At 39.5% G+C, this 14,464-nt stretch overlaps 1 protein-coding gene across 2 annotated transcripts in view; it reads right to left on the bottom strand.

The window, feature by feature from the left end:
• GNA12 (G protein subunit alpha 12) overlaps positions 1–14,464 on the bottom strand; it is a 71,168-nt gene that overhangs the window by 39,077 nt on the left and 17,627 nt on the right. For both annotated transcript variants that reach the window (XM_065411669.1, XM_065411670.1), the window contains exon 2: positions 11,580–11,795. In XM_065411669.1, the coding sequence (XP_065267741.1) occupies positions 11,580–11,795 (216 nt within the window). The remainder of the gene's footprint in view (positions 1–11,579; positions 11,796–14,464) is intronic.

The raw sequence follows: 14,464 nt of genomic DNA, 5'->3' as shown, positions 1-14,464 counted from the left end.
CTGGAAACATTTTCCATTCCTGACACTGAGCGCTGACACGGATGTACTGTATGCTGTTTTGTGTGTTCACTGATTTTGTTCGCCACAACCATTTTAGCAGCATTTCTATGATTATCACCACTTCATAGGAGAATGATGCAAGAACATAATAGTAACACTTTCATATTACAAAGTAGCAGCCGTGTTAGTCTGTATCCGCAAAAAGAACAGAAGTACTTGTGGCACCTTAGAGACTAACAAATTTATTTCATATTAGTGAGCCCAAGTAATTCAGCTTTTTCAGGACACAGACTTCCTGTTGGTGTCTGATCAGCAGACTTCTCTTAATGTGAAAAAATTTATTATTGTTTAAGCCTCTAACAAGTGCAGTTAATCCCTATGTTGGAATCAAGTGGGAGGTTTTTCACAAAGTGCCTAGGGATTTAGGCACCAACTTGCACTGAAATTCAATGGGAATTGTGCATCTACCTCCCTTGGGCACACAAATCCCATCTTAAAATTTAAGATACTTTGTTTGACCTCCAGTACAAAAGAATACATTCCTGAAACTGGTGTCTCTCTAAAAACTATTTCAGCAAGAGATTTGAAAATGAAGATCTATTTTAATTACTTCCTAAACATGGACACCAAACAGCTTAATCAAGAGCCAACTGGGTTGGATTTAGATCTGTGCAGATCTGAGTTTTCTTGCACACTAAAGAGCAGATTACACCAGTGGATTTTAGCCACAGTTGGGTACTGGCTCAGAGAGGCTGAGCTGAAAGTTTCCTCCCTTGTTTCTCACAGCATATGCCAGCATTTCTTGATGGGAACGCAAAGATTAATTACAGCTGGATTTACTCTGAACAAATCCCTATACTCAAAATCCTGCAAGATTTAGAGTAGGACTAATTTGTATTTTTGTCTTAAATACTTAAATTGTTACTGTAACTTGGTTTTATGCATAATAAAATTAGAGCCTTTTGCTAGGAGTAGAGAATGCAGTCTCAGGAATTACGATCAAGTTAATTCTTCATTCTAAAAAAAATCTAAGATTTCATGCTTCAGCAGAAGTGTTTGTTGTAAGGGAATATGCACTGGTAAACATGAAAGACTGCAGCCACAAGAAAAAGAAAGAGCATCTAAGCTAGAAAGCTATACAGGGGTTCAGGTAATTCTGAAAGTCAAATGTCACTAGACATGAGCTGCAAAGGCAAACAAATGAATCCTGGATAAGGATTGGCAATGTATATATGAGTAGGAAGGATTTGATGACAGGAAGTATTTTCAGAGGAAAGTACAGCCATCATTATGCAAGATGCAAATTATGCTCAAATATACTGAACATTGGAATCGGGATCAAATTACTTTCCACCCTGAACATACCAAACTCAAAATGAATACTCACTTGCATTTGAAGAGCCAGAAGCAGAGACTCCTACAGAATTTATTTAGTGTTATAAATATGAAGCTTTTTACTTACCTCCAAGACCATGCTATTTGAACAGAACCAGACAAGCTCTAAACCGTAGCCATTTGGAAGTTGCAAGCAGCAAGCATTAATAAAAATGCCTGGAACATACTATGTGTTTTCTAGACCTAAAATATGGTCCCTGCCCTGAAGCGTTTACAATTTAATTAGACAGAATACAGATGAAGGACTGGGGCAGGGAGGGGCAAATACAATATAGAAAACCAAAGCAGCCCATTGGCACAGGTTCTCATTCCATATTTTATTTAAACATGAGCTATCCCCAGCAGCCTCACTAGCCTCCCCTATGTCCATACCTGTTCCTTATTAGCAGCTCATGTTTATCATACAGAAACATGTTCCTTTTACTCTTTGCCTCATCCTCCCAATTCCCATGCTGACTGCACTTCAACCAGCTGTTGCATTTTGCTATAAACCTAGACTGGAAGTTCTCTGGGACAAGAACGGTCTTTGTTCAAAGAACTTAGTACAGTTAGCTTTTAACCCTTAGTTGGCGTGTAATTTAAAACATTGGAGAATGGTTGTGTTACAGTGTCCTTTCTCCAATGTTTTAAATTACAGATAAAACAGCCAAGCAGAAGATAACCCTGAAGTAGTGCAAAGGGTAGAAACATGTCACTTTGTCACCCCTATTCTATCTACCAGAGGAGACATCTCACAATTGCTCTGTTCATGGAGCAGCTTTTGTTGCATGTGCTCCAGCTTGGGAGAAGAAACTAGCCTCCCGCATGAGGGAAGGATATTGCACCACTGTTTCATAAGCTACATGGACTTCCAATTGATTTCCAGTGAAAGATTATTTTTCTCTTTGAATACCTAAATGGTTTGAGTCTTACCTACCTTAGAAGCAGGGTTTCTCCTCATGATGTTCCACAGCATTTATGGTCCAGTGAGATGCTCAAGCTAAGAGTTCCTTTGTTTACATGACAAGGGGATACTAAGCAGAAATTTCTTAAAAGTGGCAAGGGAGTCTTCAACTTTGGAGATCACTCCCCCGCAATCCTGAGCTTGGATTTTGGTGACCTTAAAGACATGTTGCAAGGCCTGTTTAAGGCAGTTTTTGGGGTGGTAGAGTAAATGCTGGTAAGGCTTTGGAGTAGGCTACTTGGGGAGGTTTCTGTTGGCGTTGGGTCAGTTTGTTGATCTCATTTAGTGACTTTTAATCCTGTAAATGTACATAGGATTGCACACCGTAGAAGTACAATGCTAAAACCATGCAAAGTTGGTCTATATCCAGTAATTTGTATAGAATTTTGCAGTTTTGTTTTGCATGGTGTCAGCCCTCAAGTTTTAAGTTTTCAAAAAGATACAGCAAGCACAATACTTTAGGGGACAGGACACCCAAAACCAGGGTTTTAAGTTTTGGTTCTGTCATTTAATTGCTGTGCGGCTTTGGGCATCTCGCATTACTCCAGGATCAAGCAGAAAAGAAAAGTATCACTTCTCTCAAGGTCCACCCATAACTCAAGATCCAGTCACCTGTGATGTCAAAGCAAGATATTATTTAGCTTGTTTGGATCTTAATATGCAAAAGTGGAGGAACTGGAACGTTTTGATCAGCAGTTAAATGGTTAAGTGCTCACATTTAACTTCAGCATTAATGCCCCTTCAAATGAACAGGGGCAGTTTACATCACTGAAAACTATTGTTTCAGAGCTGTCTGCATACACTACTACATCATATTACAGCAGGTTCACATTCTTCAAATTACTTTCCCAGCCATGTGAGGTAGAGACAAATTTAAGTGAAAGTTTAGGTTCTGGAGCACAAGATGCAACCATCAGCACATAGGGCTGCTAAGAGACAGCTTACACAGAACTTTACAAATATTAGTAACTGCAAAATATCATGGCCAGTGAGTGACAAGGATGTTTCGGGCTAGTAGCCCTGTGCTCAACCACTAGCTTATGCTTCTTGTAGGGACACCATGGACTTCCACATGGATACTAAAGTGTGGTGTTAGACAGAGATGTAAATGACGTTGTGCAAAGCTTCCCCATGATGTTGCAATTTCACAGAAGTTTTGCAAACTTGAAAAATCCTGGAATTTTTTAAAATAGTTTTGCAATGAATATTGTGTGAAGAAAAGGTTCTCTCTGTAGCGGGCACCTTGTTTAAATTATGCTCAAGATGAAGTAATGAATAGTTTTGTTACTTCTTTTGTATATCTGTATCAGAAGCCTCCAGGGACACAATTGATGTAATATGTAAGAGTAACTGGACTGAAAAGAGGTCAAAGTTACAGAACAAGCAACATTTGTAGCCTCTTGTGTAAGTTTATGATTGAGCAGTGGTTTGGAGAACAGCGGTCTACCTGTAACATTTGTTTTATGAACTACTGTACAACAGAGCTAATTTGGCACTTCAATTTCCTGAAGAATAAATCCACAACAAGTATATCCGCAAGAGTTGACATTAGATACACAAATCCTCTTCACCATGATTGTATGTTATACTATTTCACATAAGAAGAAGAGAGCAAAATGCTATTTGAGTCATGCGCTTATGTCTAAAATGTAAAACCACTGAGGGCCTGAGATGGAGTTATAGCTTTCAATCCATGTTTCACCTTGAGTACTGGAGAGACTGCCACATCATGTTACATAGAGCACGTCTACACAGCAATAAAACACCATTGGCAGGCCCACATCAGTTAACGGGGCTCGGAGCTATAAAACAGCAGTGTAGATGTTCGGGTTGGGCTGGAGCCTGAGCCCTGGGGACCTGCAGGCAGTCAGAGCCTGAACATCCACCCTGCAATTTGATAGCCCCACAGCTTAAATCAACTGAAATGGGCCAGTTATGGGCATTTTACTTCAGTGCAGACAAACCCATACAGTGTTTTGATAAAACAATGCATACTACTGAGTTTTCAGATACTAAAAAAGCACCATAAAACTCCATTAGCCTTCACGTGAAGATGCATATATAAGTGTCTTTTCAGCAAGTAAATGAAGTGGAGATAGTGTTCCAAACACAGGTGTCCCATACAATGACCGGGAATATCAAAAGAACCTATAAAAGAACAGTTTTAAAGTATTTTCTTGACCTTCTACCGCAAACTGCCCTCCCCCCCCCGCCAAAAGACTTCAGGGGTTCTAGATCATTTATGGCTATCTGCACAAGGAATTGCATGGAACACTCCCATTAGTAGTAGTTGAACATGAGCAGAGCAGGAAGTTTCCTCCTACCTCTGCAACCCCCACAACCCCTCCATGCATGCCTTTCATGGATTGCTGCTTCATATAAAAGCTAATATTTGGTGGATTTTCTAATCTTTAAGAGGGCTAGGGTGCTGGGATAAAATTCACATTTACACTGACTGAAACAGGAGTCTCTCTTTTTTGCTTAACAAGTCCTATTAGGCCCACGTGTGTTAAGGACTGTATCCATTGCTATGGAGCAACACCAAGCTACAGATAGCTAATTTAGCTGAGCTATGCTCACATATCAATTTTTGTGTGCACCAATTTTGGGTAAGAAGTCCCCCTCCAGACATACTAAAGTGAATAGCAAGTGCGTGCACAGGAAATAGCTTTTGCAAGTTCTATCCCTTGTTTGGGTGCAAGAGCTGCTGGATAAAAGGAGTAATCTGCTGCCAATCTTACTTTCAGAGAAGTGGAGAAAGAGGGTTGAGCCTATGCCATCTCACTGCTGCCAAAGAGAGTTGCCATGATTTTCCCCTCACACGCACTGAGTATACCCACTGCAGGAAGAGGTGAGAGTAAATCTACCACCATTTCTTGCATCCATAGGACAGCTACTATTCTTGCACTGAGTTTCCCTAGGGCCTTTTTGACACAGAATGGAGCCTTCAGCTGGACAGGAAGTCACCAAGTACTCAGTCTGATGGACTTGGGAACCAGTGCTGTTCCAAGAGGGCAACACCTAAGCCCTACAACCCTGAGATGTTGGTACATATGGAACTCCTGTTTACACAAGAGCACTTGGAATTGGGCCCAAGCCTCAGATTCTTCGCTTCCATGTATTCGAGACAAGCAACCAATGATTCCGTAATAACAAGCTCCTTTGTGGAAGTAGCCATGCAAATCAAATATTCTGTCTCCATCTGCTGGCAGGGAGGAATGTAATCCAAGTATCTGAGGTAGCACAGAAGACCTCAGAAAGAATAAGTGTTACAGGGTATCTATAGTGTAGTGATAAAATGTATTCTTTTCAAAAATACAGACAGAAAATATGGGGGGTGAAGAGAGTCACACACTGATTACAAAAGTATTCTTGTAGCTAAAAAAAATGAGGACAGCGACCTGACAATGTAACCAAATACACAATGAAGCTTTTGTCCCAAAACTACTTGCTTGCATACAAGGAACAGAGGAACTTGGGAGGGGGAGTGGAGGGGGGCGGGATGTGAAATTGGTTAGCCTGATTTAGGAGAGAGAGACACTGAAGCAAAGAAAATACTGCTATTGTGGAATCCACCCACTCAGTTCTAAGAGGCTCAAATACCCAGACGGGGTTTACAGGCAGCACTTGAATGCATTGTGTATGAAACAGAAAGTGCTGATAAATGCCTAGAGGAAGCTCCTCTGGTCCAAGTGAAGAAAATTTCAGATTATATTAGGTTATGGTCAAACAGCCATTTTAATCCAACAAGTTTTTCACTGCTACACCAATCATTAAATTTAGCATTACAAAGGAAGCCACCTATAGATTAGATTTTTTTAGCTATAGGTAGTCAATCCATGCATCACATTTTACTTTACTTTTTTAGTAACTTTTTGTGTGTGTGTCTAGACAGTTCAAAAGCAGAACAACTGCTATAATATGGTTTGGTAGACAGGTATATTGCATAATGACTGTACAAAATGTTACTACACAGATCTTAAGTTTAAAACAAAAGAAGTTTAGTGTTAAATTGATTGGAAGACCACCCTGAAGATATTTTACAGCATTAAGCAAGGTCTTCACTGCAAGCATCTCTAAGGCCTGGTTTATACACAGCTGTACCAGTTAGGTGTTAAATGGTTAAATTAAACTGGTGCAAGAGATTGTACAGGCACTTGTTTCTGTTAAGATTAAAAATCAGGCTTATTTCAGTTTAAATCAGTAATTGGTTTAAACTAAAAAGAACTAAGGAGCAAACTTCTATGTGGATAATTCTATTTAACCAAGTCAGTTTAAAGTCACACCTTTAGTTAAACCAATTCAGTTTCTCATATATACAAGACCTATAAATCAACAGAGACATGTTAAATTTGGTTTACATCTATTTAGACCAATTTAAGTGCCCACATAGGGATTTAACCAAACCAGTGCACAGGTGTGGACAAGATCTAAACTAGTATCTACAATATGGGGTTATAAATAAGCCCTCCACATTATAGCATTTGCTTGTTGAAAAATTGTGGGTGTTAAACACAAAAAAGCCAGACCACAAGCTACTCCCAATCTCCATGACCTCAGCTATCAGCCTTTTGCTACATCCTAATGAGATTAGGCATGGCATGAATAGCCCTAAGAGCCAACAAGAGGTGAAGCAGAACCATTCAATTTATTAAGCAGCAAGATTATTTTTGAAAGGACTTGTCTAGTAATGTGTCAGTCTGAAAACTAGTACCTATGCCCTCAAGAATATTTTAATTCCATGTACCACATATAGTAGCACCTGAGTTACGAACACCTCGGGAACGGAGGCTGTTTGTAACTCTGAACAAAATGTTGTGGTTGTTCTTCCAAAAGTTTACAACTGAACATTGACTTAATACAGCTTTGAAACTTTACTGTGCAAAAGAAAAACGTTGCTATTCACCATCTTAATTTAAATGAAACAAGCACAGTAACAGTTTCCTTACCTTGTCAAATCTTTTTTTTTATTTTTTTTTTAATTTTTTTTTTTTTAAGTATTTTATGTTTAACACAGTACTGTACTTGCTTCCCCCTATCTCTGCTGCTGCCGCCTGATTGCATACTTCCAGTTCCAAATGAGGAATTTAGTTGACCAGTCAGTTCGTAACTCTGGTGTTCATAATTCTAAGTTCCTACTGTACACTTATGAAGCTTTAATGCAATAAACTATAATTCACTTATATTTAAGGCATCATTCCGATTGTATCTGTGTGCCATATCATGCATTATAGTTGATATTGAATTGCTGTCTTCTGTCTTAAATTATGTTATTCACAGCAGGCCGGGTTACAAGTAGTATTCTGTACTGCTACAGGTTACATCTATGCCTTTGTATATAAAATATTCCCAAGTAATAGTTCTGGGGCCCATAACAGTTTTGTTTCCCTTAGTATCCATATAATATATTTCTACATAACCAATTTAAGTCATGTTACATTAGATCAGAGGTTCCCAAACTGTGGGGTGCACTGATGAGTTTATTGGAGGACACAAGGACCTGACAGGTCAGCACTAAAGGGCTGGGAGTCTGGGGGGGGAGAGGGGGAGGGGAGGAGGGGCGCTCTGTCTGAAGGGACAAAGCTCCCTGCCCATCTCATTCCTCCATTGCTGCAGCCACCAGCCCTTGCTGGGAAGGCGGGGGGGGGGGGGGGGGGGGGGGGGGGGGGGACGGGACTCAGAACTACAAGCCAAAGGCTGCACCCCAGGAGTACTGATACTCCTGCCTGACACAGCCCCCTGCTCACCCCAACCCTTCAGTGTGCAGAGCCCTGTCCCCTTGCCTTTCTCGACAGAGTCTGCACAGGGAAAGCAGACAGGACCATACTGAAGGACCAGGATCAGGATGGGGCAGTGTCCAGCGGACGGGGAGGGGGACAGTACTCCAAGCCCCTCTTGACCACAGCCCTGGTAATTTTCCCTGCGGGGGGGGGGGGGGGGAGAAAGAGGAGCAAGGACAGGCAGGGAACCAGGACTCAAGAGCTGAGATCACCTGACCACTGCAGGGAGCAACACACTTCCTCAGCTCCCAGTGGTGAATACCCCCATGGACCCTCCTATGGGTACTGGGCACCCCTCCTTCTCCCTCCCCATGCGTGGAACATGGCTCTGAACGGAGGAGCTCAGCAAAAAGAGTTTGGGAATCTCTGCATTAGATGTTACAAATACTACTGACTTCAACATAAAGGTGGAGATCTGGTGTCTTTAGCTTGCATCTCTGCCTTCTGTTTGTTTAAGCTTGTAGCTGAAGTTCAAGAATGCAGAAGCAGCCTTAATTTAGTGTCTTGAAAAACCTCTTGTATCAAGGAACTAGTCTTTCCAATATAATACAATTTCATTGCTATTCAGTGATGTGGAGGGAGCATCTGACCTATGTAACCGTTCTCCACTCTGCCACCTGCCCCCACCCCCGCAATATACTTAGTCACCGTGTAATATTCAAAGGCTGTTTTTCCTGTAACCAACTTCAGCCAATTACAAGGGTTGAGTTTCCAATCCCACTATCACAGCTCAAGTGGTCATAAAGCATTTAGGTCTAAGCAGTCTCAGTTATTTAGGATTAGCAAATATAAGAAAGCATTTTAAGAAGATAATAATTTACAGGAGTTAGGTTGGCAAGCCGGACACCTGCATGAAAGACTTCAATCTGCAAATTAAAGGATGTTTAGGTATGCTGAAAATATACAAGATTAATTCATAAATATTTCCCAGGTATTTTAACAACTTATCCTAAATAAATTTCCAAGGACTATTAGTTGTGGTGCTGAGGTATATTGGCAAGGGTTTGGTTGTTTGTGTGTTTTGTTGTTGTTGTTGTGTTTTAAATAAAACAAAAAATAAATAAATGCATTACCACACATAGTGAAATAGAATATACAGCCTTTTCTTTGAGGAATGCAAAAAAATTACTAAAACTGAAAAAGCTCTCTAGCTATTTTAAGAGAGTCACTCCTGATCCAAGAATTTTTAAGTCATGTTTCAGCAAAAGCACAATTTTACAGTTAAAAAGTTAAAATTTCTGGAAAAGGGATATAATGGAAGTACTGACAATCTTAACTGTAATGGCACAAAAATCAGAGCTTTGACAATCTGGCATTGACCCTTACTACTAAAAGACACAGCTAAACAGAAATGTTTGTTTTAATCTTGTTATAAGCTATTCCATTAATTCCAGTTATTCCTTTTAGGGCCAAAAAAGGAAGACACAGCAATGCTGTAATTCCTGCCCTTAAACTTCAAGCACATTCCATTTCAAGAACTTCAGAGTTTATTTATGCAATTAGTTTTCAGAAACGCTTTTCCAGAGTCAGGCAACAATGAGAATATAAAGAATGGCATATTATATTTTATGAAGTTACTGAAATTAAGCCAAAAACTTGACTCCTTAGAAAAAGAGCAGAGTTATAGGGCCACTTTGCTTCCTTGTATGAAAGTACTAACAAAAACATCGCAGACTTGTGTATCTGTGAGCACAAGAGCATGGTGCAAGGGAAGACAAAGAATAATTTCTGATATAGGCAAAGAATATGTTTTAATGCTATGCCTGGTCTAGGTAAATTATTAGTGTTATATTACTGTCAGTTGCATGACATTACAATATCTGTTACTTTTACACGTCAATGCCTAGGATGTAAAAGGACTAAGATTATTTTGGACTGCCTATTTCCTCCTTAACTATGAACTGACAGTGTGGGGGTGGAAGTCTGCACAAGTAACAATTTCCCATTCCAGACCTTAAAAGTACACAAACTAATCTCAAATCTGGAGAATTACAATCCCTACCGGATGGAAGAGAGGCTCTTAAACCCAATGTTTTAAGATGTCTCGGATCACAGCAGCACCCGGAAGGGAGTCTTTAGAGTACTTGTTCATTTCCAATTTTTATGTTTGCTTAAATCTAAAACTCTGCACTTGACTTTGCTTCTCTCCCTGTCCTGTCAGCCTCAAACACTATGGTTGCTCAGAGGGGAGAGAAGGGAGATGGAATGGCATTTCTCCTCCTGTCTGAGGAGAGTGGTAATACTGAGAGTGTAATATAGTAAGCGGAGGCTCCAACTTGGAATTCACTGCTACTGGGCTCACCTTTGCATCTGGCAATTCTCACATAAGAAGTCACATTCTCCATCATACAGAATTAAATTCCTTTCTTTGAACACAATGTTATTTATAGCAGCAAAGCGAGGAAAACACTATTTAGAATAAAAGTTCCCTCTTATGCCCAATTTTAGGAAGTCATAACATCTCTTTTCAATGAAAAAAAAGGAAATGTTTTCTGTGAAGTTACAGAGTGAGAAACATGGAACATAACTTAACATATAAGCATGGAAGCTAAGCCACTTAAGTGACTGGTCAGATTTTAGTTATCATACCACTGTTTGAACCCAAATAGCTAGTCACATCTTGAGGTTAGCGACAACCAAAAAACCCCAATCAACCAAAAGAGGCTATAGTCCCTCAACAACTGCCTCATTATTTGGGGCTGGGAGGGGAGAGGGGAGAAGAGGAGTGGAGAAGGTAGGGAAGAAGACAAGACAGGAGAATAAAGGGTGGTCATCAACTGCTCCAACAGGCATAATAGATATATGTTCATTCATATCAAAGACAAAAATGTTCAATATCAGAAGTGCTTTCTTATCATACCTGCATTTTATATTATGCAATGAGTTTTGAGCTGAACTCTAGAAGTCTGTTTTTAAAGGAAAACAGGGGAAAACAGTTTTTATTTTTAGGCTGACATCCAAATGCTGCCTCAAGTGCAACTTGCAGATATAAAAAAGGAAAGGAAAAAAAAAAATCCAAGAACAGCTTGGAAAGGGATCACATTAACTTCAAAAGAGTTGATCTGCAAATAGTAGTAGCCTGCCAGCATCAATAGAATACAAGTTGGCAAAACTGGACAAATATAAAAAAAAGTGTGCATTAATCAGTGGCCTACTATGATGAGCCCAACTGAGCAACTCAGGTTTTTGGGGTTTTTTTGTTCAATCATTTCCTGCCTTTTTTGGTTCTTCTTGTTCTTCCAGTCTAGTCCACTTATTCCACTCTTTCCCATAGCTTTTTTCAGTTTGGCTCCAATTACTCCTCATTCCTGCTGCTATAGCACGCTCAGATTTATAGCATTGTTACAGCTTGCTTGTATTATGGCCACACACCGGGTTTAGCAATCTGTTCTTAAACTGGATTCAGACTGAAAAAAACCCATTTACAACTCTTCAATCAGCATACAGTTGGATATACTTACCAGCTGATACTCGCTCCGACGGCTAAAAGCTTCCTTGATCCCAGAATCCCTCCACAGTGCGCTCAGTGCAGGTACATACAACTGGAATGTGGCAGGCTCTATAGGCATTCCAGCTTTGTTTTCAAAAGCCATCAAAAACATTCCATGCTTCTCGTTCTCCGTGTACTGCCAAGGAATCCCTAGTTTGTCCCGTGCATCAACGAGAACCTTGCAGCCCTACAGAATGATTCAGATAAAACAGAGTCAGTGATCAAAAAATAAAAGTGTAAAGGAACTTGAACTTAAAAGTACATGAAGCTTACAGTGGCACAAGTCAGTAGTCCTGTGGGAGGACAATTCAGAAGGGGATCCAAAATATGCTCCATTGCAAGGAGAAATGTATGAAGGAACAAAAACTTTCCTTGTTTAAGCAACATAGCTGCTATATATCTGGTGGGGGATGGGGAGAAACACTTTTACAATGACATGGTCAGACAGCAAAGTATAAAAATAAAGACCTATATCAAATGTATACTACAATATTTTCTGTTTAGCAACTTATAAGCAACTCCCACCCCATCACTGTATTATCCAGACATCTACTGAAGCAGACACATGCCTGAAACAGTGTTAAGTATTGACATCTCTTTCCACCTGTCTTTAGCAGTTGGATACTGACATCAGTTATGTCACATCCTACCCCTGAGAAAGTTAGACTAACTCAGCCCCACAAAAGGCAGCTTTAATGAAGATTAATTGAAAGATTTGGCAGGATTGAAAAGCTGAAATAATTTTGGTTACACACACACCTGAAAGTCCTTCAATTCAATAATGCACTCCTATCCCTCAACCCAAATTATTTCCCCCCCTAAAGTACTGCAGAGACCTGCAGGTCTATTTCACTTATTAGCCATGACCTGAAATACATAATGTATTGTAAGAGCAACCAGAAAAGTCTGCTGGAATATGAAACTGTCTTAAAAAGGAGGAGGTGGGAGCACTGTGGAGATTATTTAATAGATGGAGTGTTTTACAAAGTTTTCTTGATACAGAGCCTGGGGGAATACCTTAGGAAACTTTGACGGTTGCCATGTAAAAAGAAACAGGAACTTATCAAAAAAACATCATTGTTTGTTGGGTATGTCGCACATGGAGAGCTGGCCACACCTCCCCTCAAAGCTTAGAAAGGAGTTATTCAGCATGGAAGCCAAAAACTGTATTAGAAAGCGCATACAGCATATTCTATTGAAGTAAACTAGACTGATTTACAGATCATTGTCTCCATGCCCAAGAACTCTGTCCAAAAAAAAAAAAAAAAAAAAATGTCAAGACTCATGGGACATGTTTATGTGTTTACCACATAGCCTTAAAGAACCAGTGCCATTTTGCTCAGTCATGTAGTTGGAGTTCACATTAGATGTTGGCAATTTTAATTAATTTTAAATTGCCATTGACATTTTTAACGGACTCCTAGAGGTGTTCATGTTGCTGTGAAACAGAGCTTTGACACTGGCAGTGTGGGTTCCAACATAATACCATGCCATTTTTAGTGGACTTTAAGTTAAATAGCTTAGACCCTATTCTAAATTTGCACTGTTCTCAAGACACCTTTTTTCACCAAGATGGCTGTCTCCAGCCAGTTTGTAGGCAGAACAAGACATTTCAGTTTATTTGTAATAAATATTTCATATTATCCTGTGAGTTTTCATACTGCAGGGCTGGGCAAAACAGGCAGAGTTTGTTCTCTAATAGCAAGCTTCCTTTTAACTTGCCACATTCACAAAAAGGGCTTTTTGGTGAGTGAATTGCCACCTTCTGATTTCATTTTTCTAACAATCAGATTTTGGGGGGAGGGGAGGAAGATATCTAGCTCTCTAACCAAATAGTTCTTGACAATACAGAATAGACCGAGTCAGTCTTCATGGTTTGAAGTTTTACACAAGGTTTTTATTTCATGCTGAATGCACAAGATAAATAAAATATCTTTCAAATTTAAACTTTAACAGCCATTAAAGCACACCCATGTTCAAGAGTTCCATGTAATAGACATCTAGTTCTTAAAAGCAAAAGCAATTCGAATGATGGATATATCAACTACAAGGTTTGGTTTTATATGAGCTAACTGATTCATTGGTACAACATTTGTTGTAAGCCAATTTAAAAATGAAACTGCTTTGTTCAGAGATGTGAGGGTTTTTTTTGTTTTCTTTTAATACACACAGCACTGAAGTCTTTTTTTCAGCAGCTTTCAGCCCAAACTTCTAGACCAAGGGTCTGAAGCTTCTTGTTTAGGACATCTGACAAAACATTTTGTTTAACACACACATGCAATCTTGGATTACTTAACAGGTCTGCAATTAACAGAGTATATACATAAATACCTCATCCGCTCCAGCCCTTTAAAAACACACAGCAAGGATATTGTGTTAAAAAAAATTGGAGAGGGACAGAGTTGAGAGACGTTAAACAGTTTTGAGTGCCACAGAACATGAGCTTATAATCAAAGTACCTCAGAAACCATTATATAGTAATGTTCTTACTAGTGCGGTTTCCCAAATATAAACAGTTAATCTTGAACAATGTTCATTTTAATACAACATAATCCTCCAGACACACTGTTCAAAGAACATGTTTTCATGACACCAAGCACAGAGTACAATTCACCATTTATATCCTCAAAATGAGGTACTAAAGATACATATTTAGGATTTTGATTTATTGGACTGACCCAAAGTTGAAAAGCCTGTTCTCATTTCCAAATAGTTAATTCACCCCCTCACTGATCCAAGTCTAAATCTGTTACTATATGTGAAGCTCTCACCATAACTAAGAAGAAGGAAGACAACAGAATATACAAGGCTATCTTTCAGAATTGCACAGACTCTACACATTCTTTAAAACTAATC

This window comes from Emys orbicularis, chromosome 10 (assembly GCF_028017835.1).
Source record: "Emys orbicularis isolate rEmyOrb1 chromosome 10, rEmyOrb1.hap1, whole genome shotgun sequence".
NCBI lineage: Eukaryota > Metazoa > Chordata > Testudines > Emydidae > Emys > Emys orbicularis.
Note: the sequence above shows the minus strand (reverse complement) of the source record. Positions and strands in the feature narration are given on the sequence as shown.